The following is a 22,723-nucleotide window of genomic DNA, read 5'->3' as shown; positions in this document are numbered from 1 at the left end:
TATTGTTTAGTTTTCTTTGTAAAGCGCTTTGAACATGTTAAGAGCACTATATATAAGTACTGTATTACACGTGTAAAGGTACCACTAAGGAAACACTTTATCGTTATTTTTTCGCAAGATGGGAGTAATGTCACATTCCCCCTTTAGAGGCAAAATTTTATTGTTGAAATTAGGTTATTTTTGTTGCTCGTGGTCTAATTAGTAAACATACCGAAATTGGTGGAAAAAGAACAAGGGAATATTGGGTTAGGGCACATTTAAATTTGAAAAATTGTGTGCACGAGTCTATGGGGATGACTTCCAAATGTCTAATCCAGGGTAATATTATTATGATGATTATTATTATTCCCGTCTGCCGGGGACACGTTCCATTACAACGCAGAAGTTGAATTTTTTCCTACTCTTGCATTTTAAAATTTATTTTGAGCACCAACTGGTACTAATCATCTTAAAATTGTCGCAACTACACTCAGGTTGCTAAAAAATCGGCAACTGATATGTTCCTGACGGTTGTAGCTCAGGCTCAGCTTGATCCTGAAAAGTCAGCCGCCAACTGATGTAATTCTGTGTAGGCGCAAGGTCGACCTAAGGCCGGCTTTACCAGTCCTTCTGATTTAAAAATCACAGGCGTGTGGAAAAAAGGCACACCTGGATTTTTCTAGGTGTGTGATTTTTCTAGGTGTGTGATTTTTCTAGGTGTGTGATTTTTCTAGGAGTGTGATTCTGCGGTTGCAGCTAGGACTGAACAATCTGGTATTTTGTTTTTATAATATTCATCTTGGTTTTTACAGTATAGCCATTTACTCTTCACCAACATACTTTTTTTTACACAAATTATGAAGTATAATTATGTCATAAATGTATGCCGAGGTGTGCGGTACAGAGGGATTCAGGCGTGCGATTATTGGCACTTCTCAGGAAGCTTTTAGGTGTGCGATGGCATGGGGGTGCGATCGCACGCCTCAAATCAGAAGGCCTGCTTTACATTGTACATGTAAATATCTGACTCCAACAATAATGCATTTTTTTAAAATAAGTAATGGCCTGGAAAAAAAGCAGAAAGGAAAATGCCATGATGTAAAAATAGAAACCTTTTGAGCTTACAAAGGAGATCATTCACGACTTGAAAGAGAAATTAACACCTGCAACTTTGGTTCTTTGTTTGCAAAGCCTTCAATAAAATTTATCAATAATGATGGAATTCATTTTTCGTTCATCATTTCACATGATTATTTATTAAGTATCACATTTCAAAACCAGTCCGCTGTCACTTCCTGGAATGAATGCATTGCTTCCTGGTCAACGCTCTTCCTCTGTTCAATACTGTCACTTTCCATTTTGACCACACGTACCAGGGTAGGCCTATGAATGTATTTTTAAAATCAATGTCAGTGGCTACAAATAAATGCAAGTGTAATTTCAGGGTCTGTTGTCTGTACATGTAGTGAACATGTCCGTTGGCAATGCACTATTAATTACAGCGTGTGCCAATTTGTTCAGCTTTTTATGAATTACAAAAGTCAACATTTCTTGTCCAAATCTTAGGAGGATGGGAAATGCAAAACGTGGCGGGAGAGGTCTGTTCGTGGCTGTATTTCCAGTAAATTACAGATTTTGAACAATAGTATTCTTTATCTTCCTATTTTTTTGCTTTTCTTTTTCCTTTTTTTTGGAGGGGGGGGGGGGGCTGAGGAGGGTGCATGCCTACTGTTTACACACTGCAATAATTGATGGGTGGCCGAGTATTAAAATTGGTGTACCCTCCCCCTTATAAAAAAAAATTGGGTGGGTGGGGGAGGGGATGTGACACCCCCCTTCACCCTAAGCACCATCGATATATCGATATTACTTGAATATTCAATATTATAGTGATATCAATATCGCCGATAGCATTTTTTTTTAATCATATCGAAATATATTGAAGTATTCGATATTGAGGAATCATATTGAAAATATCGAAAATGCGTTAGACTATTGTCAAAATAAATCTCCCGTTTGTGCTAAAACTTTGTGTTTATAGTTTGCTGTATAATGAAATAAAACTTGGCGGCAATTTGTGACTCAAAATAAAAACATCGGGAAATGACTAGCGGCGTCACTTTGTGCTCTGCGTTTGCTGAAATTCGCGGTCTCCCCCGATGTAAAACCTTAAAAGAAACAGCCCGTTCTGGACAAACTGTCAATGCAACGATTTGTTTTTAAAAATTTGAGCAATATGCTCCAGAGAAAACCGTGGAAAATTGGGACTTACGATGTTTTTTTAAAAATCAAAGTGTCATTTTTATGGTCTATAACTTTTACATGGGATACATGAAATCGATATATTGAATATTCTCGATATTGGATTTCCGATATCGATTATTGATAATTCAGATATCGACTGTGCTTACCCCACCCTCCATCGCAACCCATGACATCTTCACAGCAGACTAGTTATGTAGACACAACCAAATCTCAATTAAGAAAAAATAAATTTACATCACACGCACTTCATTCAAGTCAAATAAAAATCGCATTCATAAATCTCTCTTTAAAGGGAATACATGTACATGTGTATACGTACATCATTGGCTTTTGCTGTAAATTTCAGAAATGAACTACATTGTATTTGAGGGGTTAGTACAATAGATCAAATATTGTTACACTGACAAGTTTGAAGATTTGTGTTCGAAAATGCTGGAAAAACCAAGAAAAACAAAAAATGTTCAAATAGTCTGGTTCCCTGACTCCACTAAAATGAAATGAATCAATTTATAGATGCCGGAACATTGTAAGGTAAGGAAACCAATCTCTAGCTGGCCTGCACCCCGTTCACGAACATGTAACCAATAGCAAACAAAGTTTTGACTGAAAAAAAAATGGTAAATTTGGAGCAGAAGTTGAAAAATAGTTAGGTTTTTCCAATACAAAATACCACTTTTCTTGAAAATGACTTCACACCAGGTGCCATAATTTTACAGGATGCTTTAGACTTTCATTTACCAACATCCTAATACATTCGTAAAAATTTGGTAGTTTTGTTTTCTGATGTTTGCAAATGTTGTATATTTCCTTTAAACCTACATGTTAGATAATACTCTCCTCCTACAGATTCATAGCACAGATTCTGCATATTATATTTATGAGTAAGCTCCTTTCGTGTGATTAAATATTTAGCATTTTTCATCCCCATCGATCCCAATGAGCATATCAGCCGACAACCATTAATTTATCTCATCTTTTCTTATCTGCTCTGATGAAGGAAATGAAACAGATTTAATGTTCCTAATGTTTCGCTCATTTATTTGTCTGATGGAATAATAGTAGTAATATTAAGTAAAACAATACTAAGGCCAAAAAAAAAAAAGTCTCCGGTTTCTGGTATGGAGCTTGCCCAAAAAGTGGTGCGCCGACGCAGCTTTCCCCCCCCCCCCCCCGATTTTTTTGCTTCAAATGTCGGCTGATGACTGCAAATGGTGCCCGACTAAACTAAGTGCAAATATATGGGAGTCCAGAGAGGCCACATAAAGCTTATTCTCGACCATAACCCAATCTAAACACACGTTAAAATTGTGCAGCAGCAGGATTCCAGTCAAACCATTGAGTTTGGCGGTTTTGAGACATCATCTTTCATTGAAAAAAACCTTTTTCATTTTGCCGACGCGCATGGCTACGGCGATGCGCATGCATTCCAGAAACCGGAGACTTTATTTTTTTGGCCTAATGCTTCTAATGTCATATTATTAATTTTACTTCTGTAATAATTCATAATCGTTTGTGTTTTATAACTATTAAGTTTAAGTATTTCTCTTGTGTGTGTGTGTGTGTGTGTTAAATTCAAACTTATATGGTTTATTCACGGGGGTTGGCCAAGTACAATGTACAAGCTTCGGCTTTCTGCCAGCCTCCACAATTCATCACTCGATTGCTGTATACGTATATTCCACTCAAGGTACCGGTACAGTCCATTATTTGTTATTTGTGCATTACATAAAAAATGTACATTGTATGTTCCTTTGAAGCAACAAACGTGGTCAAATTCTAAAGAAGGGTGCTGAACAACTAACAGATGAAATTTAAGCTCAGTGAATGCTGTATATTCCGAGAAAAACAACATTCTAGGATTGCGATTTCAAATCCAAAGTTGCTGAATCATGTTTTGAATTGGGCCTGAGACACTTTCTCACTGAGCCGATTGCAGCTATGTGATGTTGCACTCTGATCAGACGAATTAAAGCAACTGCGCATGGGTGGGCATCGTGTCAACACTTGTGCGCACTTCGCCATATATAATAGCGAACTAGTAACGGACATTTCCAATGATGCGTCTTTAGACGCATCTTGGAAAGGCCTTCTTTCATTGATTTCTTCAAAACGACAGCATGCCAGAAAGAATTATTTCACAGGGAGTCTAGTCCCCTTACTGTCTTTCAACCGAGTATGTTTTTCAACAATAATTACGCCAGTTACTTTTTGGATAGCTGCAAATGATGGACTGTACATGAAGCTTTAAGTAATTGTTCAATGTTCATTATGATTATATACATGTAATGATGTTTGGAATTTTTATAAATTCAGATCAAAATCTATGCCTGGACAATATGGCTTTTTGCACATAAATACACCAGGCGTAAGAATGAATTTCAATGAAAAAAACCCAGGAAACTTGTGTAAAAACAGGAAAAAAGATGTGAAATAAGGCATAACAGGCTCAAAATGTGGGCAACAAATAAACAGGAATTCCTGCTTAAAGGGGAAGATTCTCATGCCTGATTCACATGTGCTTATGTACATGCATAATACATGCAGCTGCAAATGTACTGTACATGTATATATCCTGCTGTGCATTACACAGGGCCACTGATCTGACGTAACAGATAGGACATTCTTGGGATATGACTATCTCTGGGTTAAGGGCGTGTGACTGTGATATCATCCTACCGAGCATGGCATTAGCTTAATCAGCAAATAGTGCACTGTTATCATAAACATAACGTTTGGTGATAATAATGCAGATTACATGTATGCATAAAGTCATAAGGATCATACAATGTTGTGGCGCAAGCTGAAAGGAAGATCCAAACATTGGCAGATCCAAACCAATTTTTTTTTTTGGGGGGGGGGGGGGGGAGGGAGGGGGCAGGGGTGAGAGGGAGGGGGCAGGGGGGATAGGGGGTTAAGAAAATGGCAATATTTCTCCTCATGAAGGGTAATGTTGGTCGGCTGTAGAAAAATCCGGGCACGCTAACTATTCCATCACGAAGGCCCCCTTCAATGGCGAAAGCGCTGTTCAGATAATCCATCCAGGGATGTTGCTTTGTCAAGTAGCATGCGCAATGGTTTCTCCATTCAAGAGGGCTTCGTGAGTGCAGTGATCACGTGCCCCGATTTGTCTATTACCGGCACATATAAAGGTGAAAGGATGTGATGTTGTGAACGTTAACTATCCTCACTACAATGGAGTTCCTTTTTGGCAAGAACCAACAATGCAGCGATTTCTGTCGTGTACATAAAGCAAGTCTGGCTGTCAATGACGGAGTTCTCCACACACTGTAGTTTCAAGGCCTGTAAGATTATGACCCCTTTCACAATGATCTCTTTTGAAGGACTGAAAGACCACAGTCTTCACATTATACATGACTGGATATTGCAACCATGGTGCAACCTAGGACTAGGACCTATACCGTGGAGCAGCATAGCAAACATGTACATATAGTGCGCCTGTAGAGTACACCTCTTCCCGAATTTGTGGCGGCACAACGTCGCAAGTTCACCACGCACCAGATATGCAAAAAAACAAAACGATCCAGTGCCGCACCAAACAGTACTTTTCATCCCACAGGCATCATCATCCCACCTTAACCAAGACGAGTTTATAAAGGCGGCGAGGAAATGTGAATTTAAAAAATATTCTGGTGGCTCCAAAGCAAGCCTCCCTCCAGTAACTACGAAGCCTGTGGTTGGAGCAGAAAAATCATGCTCGTTTTATTTTTTCTGTTTTGTGTTACTTCTTTGTCAGCGTACTTGTTTTGTGTCATATTTATTTAGTTTGTGTGTGTTAACATGTATTCCCTGTAAAAAAAAAAAAATAATTGAAACGAAATTGACAGTCTATAATCTGAATAAGATGACGTTTTTCTCTTTTAAAGCTATAGTCCATCATTTACAGCTATCCGAAAAGTAACTGGCGTAATTATTGTTGAAAAACATACTTGGTTGAAAGATACCGGTAGTAAGGGGACTAAACTCCCTGTGAAATTATTCTTTCTGGCAAGCTGTCATTTTGAAGTAATCAACGAAAGAAGGCCTTTCCAAAGGTGCATCTTAAGACGCACCGTTGGAAATTTCCATTAGTAGTTGACACGACGCACACGCGCGCGCGCGTTGCTATAATTCGTCGGATCAGTGCGCGACATCGCGTAGCTGCAATCGGCTCAGTGAGAACATGTCTTAGCTAGAACATGGTTAGTTGTTCAGTACCCTTCTTTAGAGATTGAGCAATTTTGTTGCTTCAAACGAACAAAATGCACAAATTACAAATGATGGACTATATCTTTAACTTGAAGGTCTAGATGTACAGGTATGCATGTTCCACTACTTACAAGGTTAAACCACATGCACATCCAGACATACATGCCAAAGAGTGATACAAAACAACACAAGGACATTGTTTGATAATTCACTTGACATTTGCCCAGAAGCCGAGCAAGAAAGAGCGCCTATTTGCTTACACTTTCAGTGCGAGTCAAGAGCCACCGTGGGCATTGGCAAAAAAACGCTGCCTCTTTTTTCCCCCAAACACTATACACATGGAGATACTTTGCCATTGCAGACCAGTCAAGTGTGCAAGCGGTGAGTCTCCAGTGGCCGAATTGTAGCGGCGCAGAGCGGTGCGTTTTCCGCTCGCAAAAGGCAAAAGCAAACATTCAATTCCCCTAGTGTTTTTTTTTTTCTCAAACGGCAATAATACGAAATGACTTCCGCCTGTGCTTTCATCCTTGAGATACTTTGTGCCATGCTTTGTGGTCTTCAGTTATATCTGTAGTTTTCAATCAGGAAGTCTTACACAACCATTTGACCGGATCTCAAAAAAACGAGGCGAAAAGGCAATATTTTTCACAGTTAGAGTTTCCCTGTGTGGTATTTCTGAACAGCAAAGCGTCACGGATGTTGCACGGAAAGATGCTTGTCTGCATAGATATGAAAACATCTCGAGTACTTGTCTGTTACATGTGAATTACATGTATGTGCATGTACATGTGCATGTACCGGTACCTCATACAGTGAAGTACATTACATGGGGCTCATGTATACATACATACATTGTATACTTTAGGGTAAACATGTACACATGTACAGGTACAATGTACATCATGTACATTATACATGTACAATGCAGGTTCATACCATAGACGTTCCTGTAAAAACATTTCAACATGTTCAAGTACATGTAGTGATGTACCATGAAACTACAGAGCTTGTGGTGATCAGGTATCCAGATGAATCATCATATTTATCAGTGTTTTTTTTTTTGCCTACCCTAACCCTTGCACTGTATATTTCAAAACCAGTGTGCAGTTTTTCGAGGATTTGGCAGGATTGACATGATTGAGGAAGGTACATGTAGATCCCAATTGCCAATATTTCTCAAAAATCAGGCTTCATGCCACATCAAAGACTACAAAGATCAAATGTTCCATAAGGATTCTGCATGATGATGGGTGGTGAGACGAAGGATGTAGGATATGGTTGCAAACAAAAATGCAGAGAAACTTCACGTCAAAGGGAATGTACATCATTGGCTTTTGCTGTAATTTTCAGAAATGGACTATTTGAGGGTTAGCATCATAGATCAAAGATTGTTACACTGACATGTTTGAAGTTTTGTGTTCGAAAATGCTGAAAAAAAACCAAGAAAAACACAAATGTTCAAGTAGTCTGGTTCCCTGACTCCACTAAAGATGAAATGGATCAATTTATAGATGCTGGAAAATTGTAAGGTAAGGGAACCAGTCTAGCTGACCTGCACCCGTTCATGAACATGTAACCAATGGCAAACAAAATTTGGGCTGAAAAAAAAAGGTAAATTTGGAGCAGTAGTTGAAAAAATAGGAAATGTATACAAAGAGACCACTTTTCTATAAAATGACTTCACACCAGGTGCCATAATTTTACAGGATGCAAACAGACTGTCATTTTTCAACATCCTATAGTAAGGTATTTCATAAACATTTGGTAGTTTTGATTTTCGATGTTTGCAAATGTTGTATATATTCCCTTTAACTTTAGCCTTCAAATTATTTTGGCTATCGACATACATGTATGATATTCTCCTGAATGCAACAACATGCAAAATTGTCAAATTGAGAAGCCTACATGTACATGTACATGTACAGTGTTGCAAAATCCAAACTGCCTCAGAGTATGTGGTCACCAACTGCAGCATGGTACCGGTACAACTTTAGCATTGTTCAATGGGACTACATGTCAATCTCATTGTTTCAGAATTAGCCATTTATTGATGGCTCACAATGCAACAAAAAAGGTCCCACAGACTATTACATCTGATGCAATGTGTAGGGTACATGCAGCATCTAACTGGGTGAGGGTTAAAGATCATCATAAGTTCACAATGATCTTTTGAGTGGGTGATTATCCGCAACCGCCAAAGGTCTACATCGACAAATGTCTACATCACTAGTCGTGCCAGTCGCACCAAACCACTGTGAACTTATTTATTGCATGAATGATTCCACAACAATGCCTCTATAGAAACATAATTCACTCGGGAAATCCCCACAAAAAAACACGCCACAAATTCAGAGAACACCAAACACTGCCAAGTCTAGGTTACCCTTTTCTATCAATAGTTCCCAGGGTATTCTGGCTCAAATGGTTTCAAGTGACGCAGAATGACTCAGCATGCGAGACCTATCCACACACATTATACATGTATAAATCAGTAATCACTGACATGACTGAGGGTTTTTTTAATTACAAAATAATAGGGGGGCCTACAGGGTATCCCCCAGGGTGACCGTTTTAGCTGATTTTCGGCTAACTTTGACAGAATTTTTGTTAAAAAATGAGTTTGACAGAAAATTGGACAGAATGGATTTTTTTTGGCAGATTTCTGGCAGAATTCTGCAAAAATGGTTATTTGACAGAAAAACAGCAAATTTGAACAAAAAAGTGTACCTTTATTTAAAAAAAAATTCAATCCTTTCAAACAAACCCTTGCATTATGGGACAGGTTGGCTGGTCTAGGTTCTGAGGTTCGTGGCCGGATCCGCGTTTTGCCCGAAATTTTCCAATACTCTCACAACATCTTTATGTGACTAGATTGTTTATTATGTAATTTGAATCTTAATTTTAAAAGGCAATACTACCAATCTGCATATGATTTTACGTGTTTATAGTGTATTTCGAGTAATTCTGGGGAATTTGACAGATTTTTGATGTGCATTTAGCAGAATTTGGCTCTGACCTTACGGTCACCCTGCCCCCCCCCCCCCCCAAAAGTTGTGCAAGCACATTATAAATACTCTTGTGTGTCAGTGAAAATGCCATGGAAATCCGTTCATGCAAACCAGAGATCTAACGGATTATAAATAGGCTATGAGTTTTTCACCCATATTCCAATGGGATTTACACAGTTAGTGTATCATCGCATCAGATTGTCATGGGCCTTTTCACTCTGATGTAAATTAAGTTAACTGTGTAAATCCCATCCCCATTGGAATGGGTGAAAAACTTTTTTATAAATCTGTTAGATCTCTGGTTTGCATGAACGGATTTCCATGGCATTTTTACTGACTATGAATGCACAAGAGTATTTAATATGCTCCATCAAGATGAAATACTCATGCGAAGTAGTTTTTGAGAAATTTTAAAGGATATCTGCTTGCACAACTTTCTTTGGGACACCCTGTACAGCAATAAATATTCTTACATATTTTATTTTTTTAAGGGAGACAACTTGCTGGTCGAGATTGATTTGGGACTAATCACTCTTCATTGCCTGGCCATTCACTAACTTAGAAAATCTTTCAAAATTACTTTACAATGATGTAGACAACAATGCTTTTAACTTTGACGGTGTATTACATTTTTTTTAAATCCAAATTTCAGCTCTCAAACATGAAACCACTATGATCTGGGCCCAACTTCACGGCACTGCTAAGCATAAAAATTTGCTTACTACAAAAATAGTCTGGCTTATACATGTAAAAGCAGGTTACCAGCCAAAACTCCACGTGATGTATATTGCTCGTGATTAGTATTAAGCTGTAGTTTTTATAAGCCAGACTTTTTTTTGTGCTAAGCAAGTTTTTGTGCTTAGCAGCGCCGTGAAATTGGGCCCTGGATGTATTTCAAGTCACACCATTATGTTCCAAGTGTGAATGTGAACCTGTCGTTGGGTGTAATTTCAGTGTTTTCTTCCATTTCTTTGAATTTATCTTCAAATGTAACTACAGCTACGGTAGGCATCAAACCAAATCATTAAAAACCACAAAATATCCTCTCTCTTTTTTTTCAGGAAGCTGACAGACAGGCACACAACCCAACTAGCTCAGTTGGTCTATGGTTTTATTGGAACTATCCCAAAGTACCAAGCCCTGTGCGTGTGGGTCAGCCACTGACCGAATAATTTCTTTTCCGGAATTTTTTTTTTCAGATCATGATGTTGTATATAAATACTGCTTATAGATGATGTGCCAAATATCAATACTTTCATTTCGTTTCAGTTTCTCTGAAAAGTAATACATAAATATTGGTTTACCTCTGACCAAGATCTTTGAAAATAATTTCTCTTTCTCTTCTTATAAACAAAATACAGTGAGGAAACTTTGTATGGGATTCCCAGGGTATTGTTTTTGCATTTAAGCCTAACATGCCAGATTCTTCCAAATCCACTAGGAGTTTTTGGAATTTTTTTTGTAGGGTTACGAAAGGGGAAAACCCAGCTATTATTATTGAGGCTACATGCCAAAAGAAAGACTTTTTTTATTTAAAGAATTCTTTTTGTGGAAAGGGGATTCAGGACATTGTTGCATCTAATAGGTTTATGATTTCTTTGTAACTTTGTAAACGATATTCCTTTTAAGAAATTTTAAAAATTAAACAAATAAAATACAATTTCAACACAGACAAGTGTTTAGCAAAACAGTGGATAGCCCTATTTCATGATAGAAGCAATGTGCTCCAAACATTACCCAAAAAACTGTGGGCATAAGTATTGGAGTTGTTATCAATGGATATGGCTATTCACTGTAGTATTCCAATGGCTGAACATCGAAACCATAGTCACAAAATACAACAATCTGAAACGGCCCAAATATCAAAATAGTCGGACATGTTTACTACTACAGGGTGAGTAAAAAAGAAAAACACGAAACCCAAATGTCAGGACCATTTTTTTTAATGAAGTTCTGTATTTAGCCATGTTAGCACTTTCAAAATCTAGGATATGAAAGCCCAATTCATAAGCTTTCTTTTAGTACAAGAATCATTCAAATCACTCATGTACTTTCCAAGTTACAGAATTTTAAACACAAACACCGTTTTAAAGTTCTGTCCACGGATCACAAAAAAGGTGTGTCTTCTTTCAGCAAAACGAAAACAATTCACATAGAGATGTAAGTGAATTGTTTTCATTTTGCTGAAAGGACACTTACCTTTTTTGTACTAAAAGAAAGCTTATGAATTGGGCTTTCATGTCCTAGAGTTTGAAAGTACTACATGCAGAACTTCATTGAAACAATGGTCCTGACATTTGGGTTCCTATTTTTTGACTCGCCCTACATAGCTCAGATCTATTGGTGCATAAGACTTGCCAACAAACTTACCATTCTAGTCTGCTTGGGTAACTTGAGATTTTGTGGTCTTCTACTAGCCAGTTGAGGCCGACGATCCACTTGTGTCGTTCATCTGCATTGCCGGCTAAAATGAAAAGAAAAAAAGTGCAGATTTTTTTGAGATACAATTGAGATAACACTGTTTTCGTGATTTTTGATGCCAACATTGAGAGTTCTGGATTGAGGGTACTCATGGCTATATCACATTTTAACTGGCCAGCTGACCCAACCAAGCTCGGTGGTCGAGTGGTCAGACATTTGCACTGGTAAGCAGGATGATATGGGTTCCAGACCCACCCGTGGAACCTTGAGAATTTTTTTTTCTCCAAAACCTCTCACAGAGCACCGAGTACACGTTGCTTATAATAATTTCAATAATCACAATTGGTAAAGTTTATAATGGAAAATTGAGATTTTATTTCTTACCAACGACGGACAAGCTCTTGAGTCTGAACTCAGCACCGTAGCATATGACAAGACAGAGCGAGGTATCATACTTCTTGGCTTCATCTGGCCACCTCTCGAAGTCTCGTGAGTTCTTACCGGGACGAATCTCTTTTATCTCACGAATTTTAACTGCAAAGAAAAAAAACCCCGAAAATCCTTCAGTGAGTAATCCTATTTCTGGATGAAAAGCATTGCCCTCAAACACGACTGCTACGCAGACGATACACACGTAAATTGCCTACATGTATAGTGGAATTAACCAAATGACAACAAACATCCTCCTTTTTTGCCGATTTTTGTGTGTGTACCATCGTATGGAGGCATCTGCGTGTAGTCAAGGGATCAAGGTAGAAATTGATGGTTTTGGGTGTTTTCCCTCCTTTTTCCCATAAAAAAATTAGGGTAGGGGCTGTCAGCATAGGGTAGGTAGGGAAACCGGAAGCAGAAGTATTTTTTTTGGTCTTAGGGGTACAAAACATCCTGCCAAAGTAGTCAAACAACCAAACTTTCACATTACAAGCACATTTTTCTCAGAAAATACACTTAAAAAATTATTAGGATGTCAATTGTTGAATGTAATCCATTATAAGCTGATACTGTATCAGTATTAGCATCAAAACATTACATGTACATTGGTACAAATTATGCTAATTTGGGAAATTATCAATGTAGGGCCTACTGTAAACTATGCCAACATGATACATGTACCGGGTAATTACAGTAGATAGGTACTGGATTTTAAAGACAAAGAGCAAAAGTCCAAAGTTCAAATTGGGAGCGAAATGACTTGCCAAAAAACAAAAAAAAAAAAGTAAGAGAGATTTGACTAGCGCCCCTTGAACAAAGGGGCCAAATTGCCAAAATGGGGAGCCACCGACATAGGGCTGGATAGCACAGTTGGTGGAGCACCGGAACGGCAATCCAGAGGTCGCAGGTTCAAACCCCGCTCCAGTCAATTTTCATTGTTCAACTTTAAAAATGACTATAAAGCACCTAGTTAGTTTCCTTTTGTGGTTTATTTGAAAATAAGCAATCTGAATGAATTTTTCATTTTATCAGTTAAAATATTCAGATGACTTGGAGATTTTTTTCACATCCATTGAATAATTAAAAAAAAGATTACTTGTTCCATGTATACATATGTTACATGTGCTGTTACAAACCCTATTAGGCCAAGTAAAAAAATAAACTACATGTAGTTTCACGTCCCAACCTGCTCCCTTTTTCCTGCCCGCATCCTTTTATTAATTTTTGTTCACAATATATTATGCAAATATATTGTCAATATATTGTTTTTATTTGTTTCCAACAAAATTGCAGCAATGTACATGTAGAAAGGTAATTTACGGCTCCTTTGGACACAATTTTGTATATCAGCAAAATAGTTGAGAAAATGGTATACAAATATTGAGTGGCTCAGCGTGGAATGGGAGGAATATTATCGCAAGGTAAAATCTGGACTTTTCCATTTCACGAGGCGAAGCCGAGTGAACTGGAAAAGTCCAGATTTTACCGAGCGATAATATTCCTCCCATTTCACAATTTAAAGCCACTCAATATTTGTTTTATATAACTGACATATAGATCCTTGTCATTTGATATATTTGAACTTTTTTTTCAATACAAAACTGGAGGAAAATGTATCTCTCTCTTCCAACCACCCCTTCACGAAAATGTTTGAACCCAATGCTGTAGCGCTGGCTCTTTGGAACAATACCCAGTACGCGCTACGCGCAACGCTGAACGCGCTCACCAGCATGCATTTGCACACAAATACCGCGTCATGATCCTAACTGTTGAATAGTATTTCCCATTCCCCATGGGCGGATAGTACTTTTTGAGCCGTGGCGTGAATGGGAGCAATAACGAATGTCACGTGATGTGAGTTCCACCAATTAAATGACTAGGATCTGTACCGGTATGTCAGTTATATAATAGAATATATCCACAGTTGGAAAGTCTGCCATCTTGGGAAATAAAATAGCACCCGCCTACTTCATTTTTCCAAAAAGTCCGGACGAGAAATTATCATTTTTTTTTTACTTGGCCTTTTGTACATGTACATGTTCTAAATAAGATGTGTACCGGGTATGTAAAGTGAATCATTAGAGAGCTCCGTATTTGTAAACACTGCACAATGGAAGTCGTCACTAAGGCAACGAGGCCACATGTTTGCTAAGCCAAGGGTTTCAAGTCTTTGAGATTAACTTTGAGGATAAAAAATAATGCCAGATTTTGTGATGCGAGGCTGTCATAATGCTTTTCACACATTGCTATAATATCTCTGGAAATGTTGGTTGAAAGACGCAAAGTACAGACCAATAACAGTCGATATTCGCTCCCCGAGGTATTGGAAGTTGACAAACTAGTTCCCGAGGCGAAGCTGAGGGAACTAGTTTGTCAACTTCCAATACTGAGGGGAGCTGATTTCGACTATCCACCCAAAATAAACCATGTTATATTTGTTTTACTATACCTCATACATATTCAGTTGCCGAATTTTCCCACAGTATGCACCCAGTGGACTAACAAATCTCCGGAGTAACTTGTCCAGCTCACCAGAAGATAACACTGCTGAACCTCCGAAAAGTTCAGTTTGTTTGCAATACAGTAACTACGGTTGTAATAAAATTGTTTATGGACAACTTTCTTTTAGTACAGGAGGCATCTTTATTGTCCACAATATTCTCCAATTCGGCATCATTGAGCTCGGGAAAACACTAATTATCATTTACGTGTGCAACCATCATTTCATGTGTGGCTGTAGGGCGATGTGTGGCTGTAGGGCGATGTTCGCACATGCGACAGTTCCACGATTGCTTCGTAAAGCGCATGCGTAGTAGACTGTCGCACGGGTCACTAAGCATGCGTATTAAGCCTGTGCGTGAATACTCGCGCGTGCGCTTGGTAAACAGCAAATATAGCATCTGGCGTGATCGTGAATGGACCGATGAGAATTTGGCTTTCGGTCATGAATATGTATGAGGTATAGTAAATAAACAAGTACATGTATACCCCAACTTTCATAAAATGTGCTGATGTATGCCGTGCAAACAATAGCCAATTTTTTTGCGGGTACGGTAAATCCCTAATATGCTTGAATGCAGCATGAAAAGGAAAGCACCCACTGTTAAATTGGTCTCATGGAATTACAACAGTATTACTTCCTGGAACACGAAACACAGAGCAAAGAACAGGCAAAGAAAACAGACAAACCATAAAAAAATGATTCATGGAATTCCCTGGTTCCAATTTTGTATCCATAGCAACCCTCTCTGTGTGACCATGTTGAAAACATGGAAGCTGAATATTAAATGTATTGTCTGTCCTGTATCGGTATGTATGTAATATTTTTCGTTTTAAAGCTTTTCATATCTGAATCCATGCACAAGTATTCCTTTATGGTTACAGAGATTTAGGTAGGATTCTTGAATGCACTGCCTTCATACACCCGACACTCACTAAAAAGAAGCTACTTGTTTGAGCATATACTCAGATGAAAACTAATCATTTCAGCACATAATTTGAGCCATATGTGTTCAACCAGCACGCTCTAACCTAAACTCTTTGTAGACCTGTGAACAAAAGAGGTCCACAGGATGCAGGAAGCGTGAACACTTTGTGGACTTGCACACGTCCACACTGTACAAATGTAGGTCCCCCCTCTGGCATGTCTAGAATACAGGTTTAGACATGTGAGACTAGAGGAATTTTTGGGTTAGGTTTATCGTCATGAAATGAAGAGGAACACTCCAGGAAACCATGAAAAAAATTTGGGTGATATACATGTAAGACAGAGGGGTACCCCCCCCCCCCAAATCTCCCTACACCAAATACACACCTTGAACTATTTGTTACCTAACGCATTCCCCATCTCAAAAGAATTCCTGAGATTCTGGAAACACAATGACCAACACAAAGGAGGGGGTTCCCTCCGTTTCATATCGTGCTACATATGCTCAAAGAAGTTAGGCCTACATGTATGTCATGCATCCAGAAGAAATTAGCCCTTTCCAGCGCCCTGTTTAAGGGTACATGTAGGTACATGCACCGGTACCAGCAAAGCGACACACTGGTTCACGCAAGTATGGCAGAAAGTACCGCACTCGCACACACTTCTTTGTTCCATCTGCTGGGCTCTCGGAAGTGTTCAAGCAGTGTTATCTGCTGTTTGTACATTGACTCCATAAGAAGTACTTTCAAAAGTTTTAACGAGCATCCCTATGGCTTCCAATTTTATACACCAAGCACTGAATGCTGATACATGTACATGTATACTGAATATCTATTGTGGTCCGCAATTCCCTGTTATGTTCACCATGGCCTAGTTCCAAGCGCTTTCATAATCACAGAGCTAAATTTCCCTGATCCGGTCACAACCTCTTTTGCACAGTCCTGAATCCTCCAATTTCAATACGATTGTGCACACCCCCTAGGGAGTTCGGGTTAAGTCATGAAAAACGAGTGCAATAAAAAAAATGCAGGTTTAGATTGTTATGAGTTTATCCAACGGTATCGAGTTTGGAAGAGGAAGTGAAAATTGGGAAATTGGGGTGTGATTTTTCTGGGTCTGTTGTTGAACTCCAGATCTTTAACCTGGCATTACTAAAATTCACGAAATTCATATGTATACGGGTATTATATTGTACATGTATGCAAATTTAGGTTTGGTCGTGGGGATACACGTACGGTGCATTTTCCCAGGCAAAATGTCTTCTTTTATAAACATTACGATGTCGACTAAAAAGGATGTCACTGCATCTGCCTCAGCCTATTGACAGTCATAGCCGGAGGATTTTGCAGGATTCAGGCAGTGGTCACCGCTCCATGGACCATATTCAAGAAATTACGGAGGAATTTGCTGGATTGAGGCTATATGCTATTTTTCAATGAGGCCAATTGGAGGATTTTGCAGGATTGAGGCTACATCCTAGCAAAAAGGCCTAGGGAGTTAGGGTTAAGGCTGGATTTTAGGGCCTTGGCCTTGGCCTCGAGGCTTGAGGGCAAAAGCCTTGGCCTTGGCCTTGAGGGTTCAGGGCCTTGCAATTTTGAGTCAAGGCTCTTCAAGGCCCATAGATTTTTTGCATTTTCCAGATAAATCTGTTCGAAATTTTGCTGTTACCATTTTAATTGTATTACCATGGAGGAGGGAAGCACCCTGTAGATTTGTGTGCTGGGCACACTTCCACTTTTGTAGCATCACATTTTGTTACCATTGTAGTAGATTTGCTGCAAAAATATTCCGTACACTTGTGGGGCTAATGAGATGATCACTTTAATTGCATATAACTATGGAATAGATCTGATTGGTTGTATATGTCTCCCTGATAAGTGCTAAAGATTTGCATGTATCTGTTTTTAATGCTGATATTTCTGACCATGTTGGGCCAGCAAATAAAAAATTCCCAAATCAGTTTCTTGGATCCCCCTTTTGTTACACTTGGGAGAATTGTGTGTCAACATAGAAGTAAATCATTATTTTGTTTAGTTAAACCATATTGAAGACCTGAACTTATACTTTAATAGATACAGTGCAGTCATAAAATGGTGTAGGCCTATGCGAGCATGTTGATTGCAATTAAAGAAATGTTGTTCTTCGTAACGAGCAATTCGTGATGATAAGGGCGGATCCAGGGGGGCCAAAAGGGGCCATGCCCCCCCCCCCCCCAAAACCAAACGAAACCATTTTTTTTTATGTGACGTCGTAATAAAGGCAGGCAATGAGTACACCACCATCTTTTCCTAAAAAAACATTGGTTAAAATGGTCAGAAATTGCCTCAAATCGCACCACAGAGCATCTCGAATCCAAACATTTTTCGGGGCCCTTAAACGGGCCCTGAAGCCCAAGCCGTCATTTTTTGACCCACTTTTTTTGGGGGGGGGACACCAAAATTTCTTTGCCCCCCCCAAAAAAAATTGCGTGATGATGTGTCACTCATGTGACTATAATTAGTTCTATATCAGTGGTCATTTCATAAAACAGGGCCTTGGCCTTGAGGGTTAAGCCTTGGCCTTGGCCTCGAGGTTTGAGGGTCAAAGCCTTGGCCTTGGCCTTGAGGGTCAAAGCCTTGGCCTTGGCCTTGGCCTTGAGGGTCAAAGCCTTTGCTCCAACACTGACAGAAACATAACTGATAATTAATTACCGACTTCAATTATTACTCAGTTCAAGAAAACAATTACTACCAAATTAAGTTTAACTTTGAAAAAGGTGAAATATGAGTACTGTGCATGAGGAGAAATGATTGTAAATGTTCACAGAATGTACATATTGAGTAATGTTGTACTGTACATATGTGTACATCGGGTGGGGTTAAACCAGGCCAAACTGACCCGAAACATTATGTACATAAACCGAATCCGAACCGAACCCGATCTGAACTCCCCAAATCCAACCTGACCCGACAACAAAAAAAATCAGCAAAAACCGACCCAAACAGACCGGAACCAAACCGACCAGACAAAAAATTGAATATCGGGTTTGGGCAACTGTGTCTGCTTTTTGTGCCTGAACTTACCCGCGTCGCGTGAACATTGTCCTCTCTCAGTACACCATACAGTACGGTGAACACTCCTAACATGACCTACATGTACCTGTGGGCCCACACATAATAGACTGTGCGTGATAAACCGTAAACCACAAGTACATTCTTGCGGTAGGTTGACGTTGGACGTACTGGGCACAATAACTCAGCAATAATGTTGTACCGCGTGAATTTCTGAGCTGTTCGGGGTTTTTTTCCGGTTTATTTCGGTTTATTTTGGGGTTTTCACAAGATCACTTAACTGACCCGAACCGACCCGAAAATCTCAAACGCAAAATTGAAACCAACCTGACTGAAATTATGAAAAAACTGACCCGACTCAAAGTCAAAGTCGATTTTGGGTCGGGTCGGGTCGATTTCAGGTCCGGTCGGGTCGGTTTCGGGTCAGGTTTCCACAACATTAGTACATAAAACATGTACACATAAATGGTGAAAGTAATATGCAAGGAAACACGCAACACTTTTGTCTAATACAAGATAAAAATGACCTAGTTTTGTGTAGGGTCGTAGTACCAGGAACTACAGAGGAAGCATGTGGATTTGTGAATGGAGTCATGCTGCATAAATGAGTGAACATTATTTTCTTTTTCAAAGAAACCACCGTCATGAAAGCATTCATGTACTGTACCGGTACATGCATGTGGTTAATGAATACAAAATTAAATGTCACTGTGGATTCCGTGCTGAGTAACAGTGTGTGACATGGTGCAGCACGGTCTATGCTGGAGAACCTGTGAAGGAAATTAATTGGGTGCCCATGCTGCATGCATACAATTTACTGCATGCACTGCGTACGCAAGACCGATTTTTCTGAAGAATTAGTTCAGGGCCTACAAGCCATAATTATTTGCAAACATCACAAAACAAAACTACCAAATTATCATGAAATATCTCACTTGACTGCAAGTGAATAATAGGTCTCGTTCAAATGACGTCATTTCCTACAGACCATCCATGTGCATTGGCATTTTGAGCGTCAACTTGCATAACGCGCATCGGCTGCGTCATATTTCGAACACATTTCGAGCAACAAGCGCCGCATGTTTGGAACATTTTCAACACTGCGCAATGCATGCTTGATTGCATAAAATACGCAGTTGCAGTTCTCCTACAGAGATGGCCGTCATTGAGTGTGCCCTATAGTCTCAAGCATCCTGTGAAATCACGAGAACCTGGTGTGCTGTCATTTTCAAGAAAAGTTGAATTTTTAGTATCAATTTCCAACTATCATTGGAAAAAAACTTTTTTTCTTTCAAATACTGCTCCTACCGGGTACACCAAATTTATTTCACATTTTGTTTGCAATCAGTTACGCATCCATGAATGGGTGCGAGCCAATAGTCTGGTTCCCTGACACGACAATTCCCCAACGTTTATAAATTGCTCTGTTTTGTCTGAAGTAGGGCCGGGAACCAGACTACAAGAACAGCATTTTTCCTTGTTTTTTTCCCAGCATCTATGAACACAAAACTGTAAACAGGTCAGTGTAACAATATTTGCTCCAAGAAACACTAACCCCAAATACATCCATTTCTGAAAATTACAGAAATATCTATAGACCATTATGATGTTGTGGCCATCTTCATTTTTTCCCCATTCAAATCAACGTAACCAAAGCGAGGCTGGAAGGAAAAATAGTCTGGTTCCTTTTTGCACAAAAAGCATTATCATTCAGTACTGTTATTGGATACAGGGAACATGACTGAAATGGTGGCAGCATGATAACGGTCTATTACATGACCTTCAACCTCAATTTCTTAGCTCTGTTGGGAAGATCAATTCAAATTTTTTCTATGAAATACACAATATGAATTTTATAAGAACTGTTTAACCAAAAAGCTCTTTCTCAAAAGACAAAGTAACGAAAATCCTTCTCTTAAAGATGCATTTGCCATGCTCTTTTCATGTTTCATCCTGAAAACTCGATTCCTTTTCTTTAATTGCTATTTTTCTAGGAACAGAAAAGTATTCACTTTTTAAGTGAGACATCGGCCAGGGGAAAACAATTCAGCCCATGTTTACTTATTGAATTTTCACTTGACAAACCTTAGTTTAATTACTTGCGGCCTGACAATACTTCACCTCTCACGTGTAGGCTGGTTCCTGCCCCACAATAAGTATCGATTATGCACAGACCGAGAACCAGTTTGCTTGTAAGGCAGATCTATCTGATTTTACCCAACATAAACAAAACTTTTGTCTCCCAGAAGGTTGCAGATGACCAGGGTTGGAATGATACATACAAATTGAAAATATAGAAAGAGAGAAAAAAAGAATATGTTGAAGGGAACAAGTAACTTTTGATTGAATTAAACTTAAGGGAAAACAAAGGCTGGGCATAAATCAATTGTTTTAAAACTGCAGCTAAAGTTTTTTATATCTGTTCCAGATGCAGCTTAAAGGAAATATACAACATTTGCTTTTGCTGTGATTTTCAGAAATGGATGGATTGAGGGGTAAGTAGTTCATAGCAAATATTGTTACACTGACTTTTTTGAAGTTTTGGTTTTGTAGATGCTGGAAAAACCAAGAAAAACGTTGAAGAATCATGTTCTTGTAGTCTGGTCCCTGACTCCACTTAAGATGAAACGGAGAAATTTATAGATGTCCGGGAATCAGTCTAGCTGGCTTGAACCCATTCAGAGGCATGACAGGTGTGTAATCGAGTACATGTACAAAGAAAATGCGGACTATAAACTAAATATGATAAATTGGGAGCAGTATTTGAAAAAAATAACACTTTCTTTGAAATTGTCAGCACACCAGGTGCCATGATTTTACAGGATGCTTTGGACTGTCATTCACTAACAATCTGTTGAGGTACCGGGTATAATTTCTAAATAATTTGGCAGTTTCTGTTTTTGATGTTTGCAAATGTTGTGTATTCCCTTTAAATGCATGACCACATATGTTTTGCTACAGATAAAAATCTGAAATTCCTAATGAAAAAGTGAACCTTCTTAATTTCGGATGACAGCCCCTAATCGAATCTAACTGGGATTGGGCCCAGACCACCATCCGTCCAATTAAAACCGCAATCCATCAATAAAGCCTCGACCTTCAGAGTGTTAATGCAGAAACATCCATTAATTTCTAAAAAACCTCTCTGTCCATCCGTTCTTTCTTAAAAAATAAAATAGAAAGAGAGAGGGAGATCCACTCAGAGCAGGTTCTGTAAACACGTCGTTAAGAATCTCCCCGCTGCGTTATCAAAACAGCAGCTGGAAGTGTAGTTCATTATGGCCGAGGCAGAGCTAATCGATGTGTGTACATTAGGTATCAGAATGGGCAATGGGGAGGACTGTGCTGAGATGGCTCAGCAATGGGTAGAATTGGGTTAAATCCTTCCGTTAACTCAGACATGTATTCAGGGATTTTTTGCTGTCGTTTATACAGTACCGCCCAGAATTTACCATGGCACAATGCCCGTTTATCGGGACCTATTGGTTGCCGGGCATTGGGGGTCCCGAACCCTTTCTTAGAATTCCTAACCACAAGCCCCTATGCCCGCACTCTCCTAAACCACAAGCCCCAATGCCCGCACTTTCCTAAACCACAAGCCCCAATGCCCGCACGTCGGCATGCTTGTGAAATGATCAGGTACACAAACACAATGCCCGCAACACATTTCTTCGGGACACATAGAACACGATGCCCGCACTGAATTGAAATAAAACACAGCTCTATCCGGTTCGTAAGTGTGACGTCATCTCAACTTACTGTACATGGTGTAGCATGGCACCAATGGAACCGGAAGTTAACGCAACTTGAGTGTTTATCCAATGGGCGCTCGTAATCAGTGGTGCGTGCGCGTGTATGACGAAGTCACTTACGAACCGGATGATTGAACTGTGAGCCCTGCATGGCCCGTGCTCTTCTTCCACTCTTGAGAAAGG

At 39.3% G+C, this 22,723-nt stretch overlaps 1 protein-coding gene across 4 annotated transcripts in view; it reads right to left on the bottom strand.

The window, feature by feature from the left end:
- Window positions 1-22,723, bottom strand: part of LOC119723666 (1-phosphatidylinositol 4,5-bisphosphate phosphodiesterase gamma-1-like) — a 74,412-nt gene that overhangs the window by 37,851 nt on the left and 13,838 nt on the right. For all 4 annotated transcript variants that reach the window (XM_038194450.1, XM_038194449.1, XM_038194452.1 and 1 more), the window contains 2 exons: window positions 12,264-12,413; window positions 11,829-11,922 (listed from right to left, as the gene is read on the bottom strand). In XM_038194450.1, the coding sequence (XP_038050378.1) occupies window positions 11,829-11,922; window positions 12,264-12,413 (244 nt within the window). The remainder of the gene's footprint in view (window positions 1-11,828; window positions 11,923-12,263; window positions 12,414-22,723) is intronic.

Source organism: Patiria miniata, unplaced genomic scaffold (genome assembly GCF_015706575.1).
Source record: "Patiria miniata isolate m_02_andy unplaced genomic scaffold, ASM1570657v1 HiC_scaffold_17, whole genome shotgun sequence".
NCBI lineage: Eukaryota > Metazoa > Echinodermata > Asteroidea > Valvatida > Asterinidae > Patiria > Patiria miniata.
This window is presented reverse-complemented; position numbering and strand designations above follow the sequence as displayed.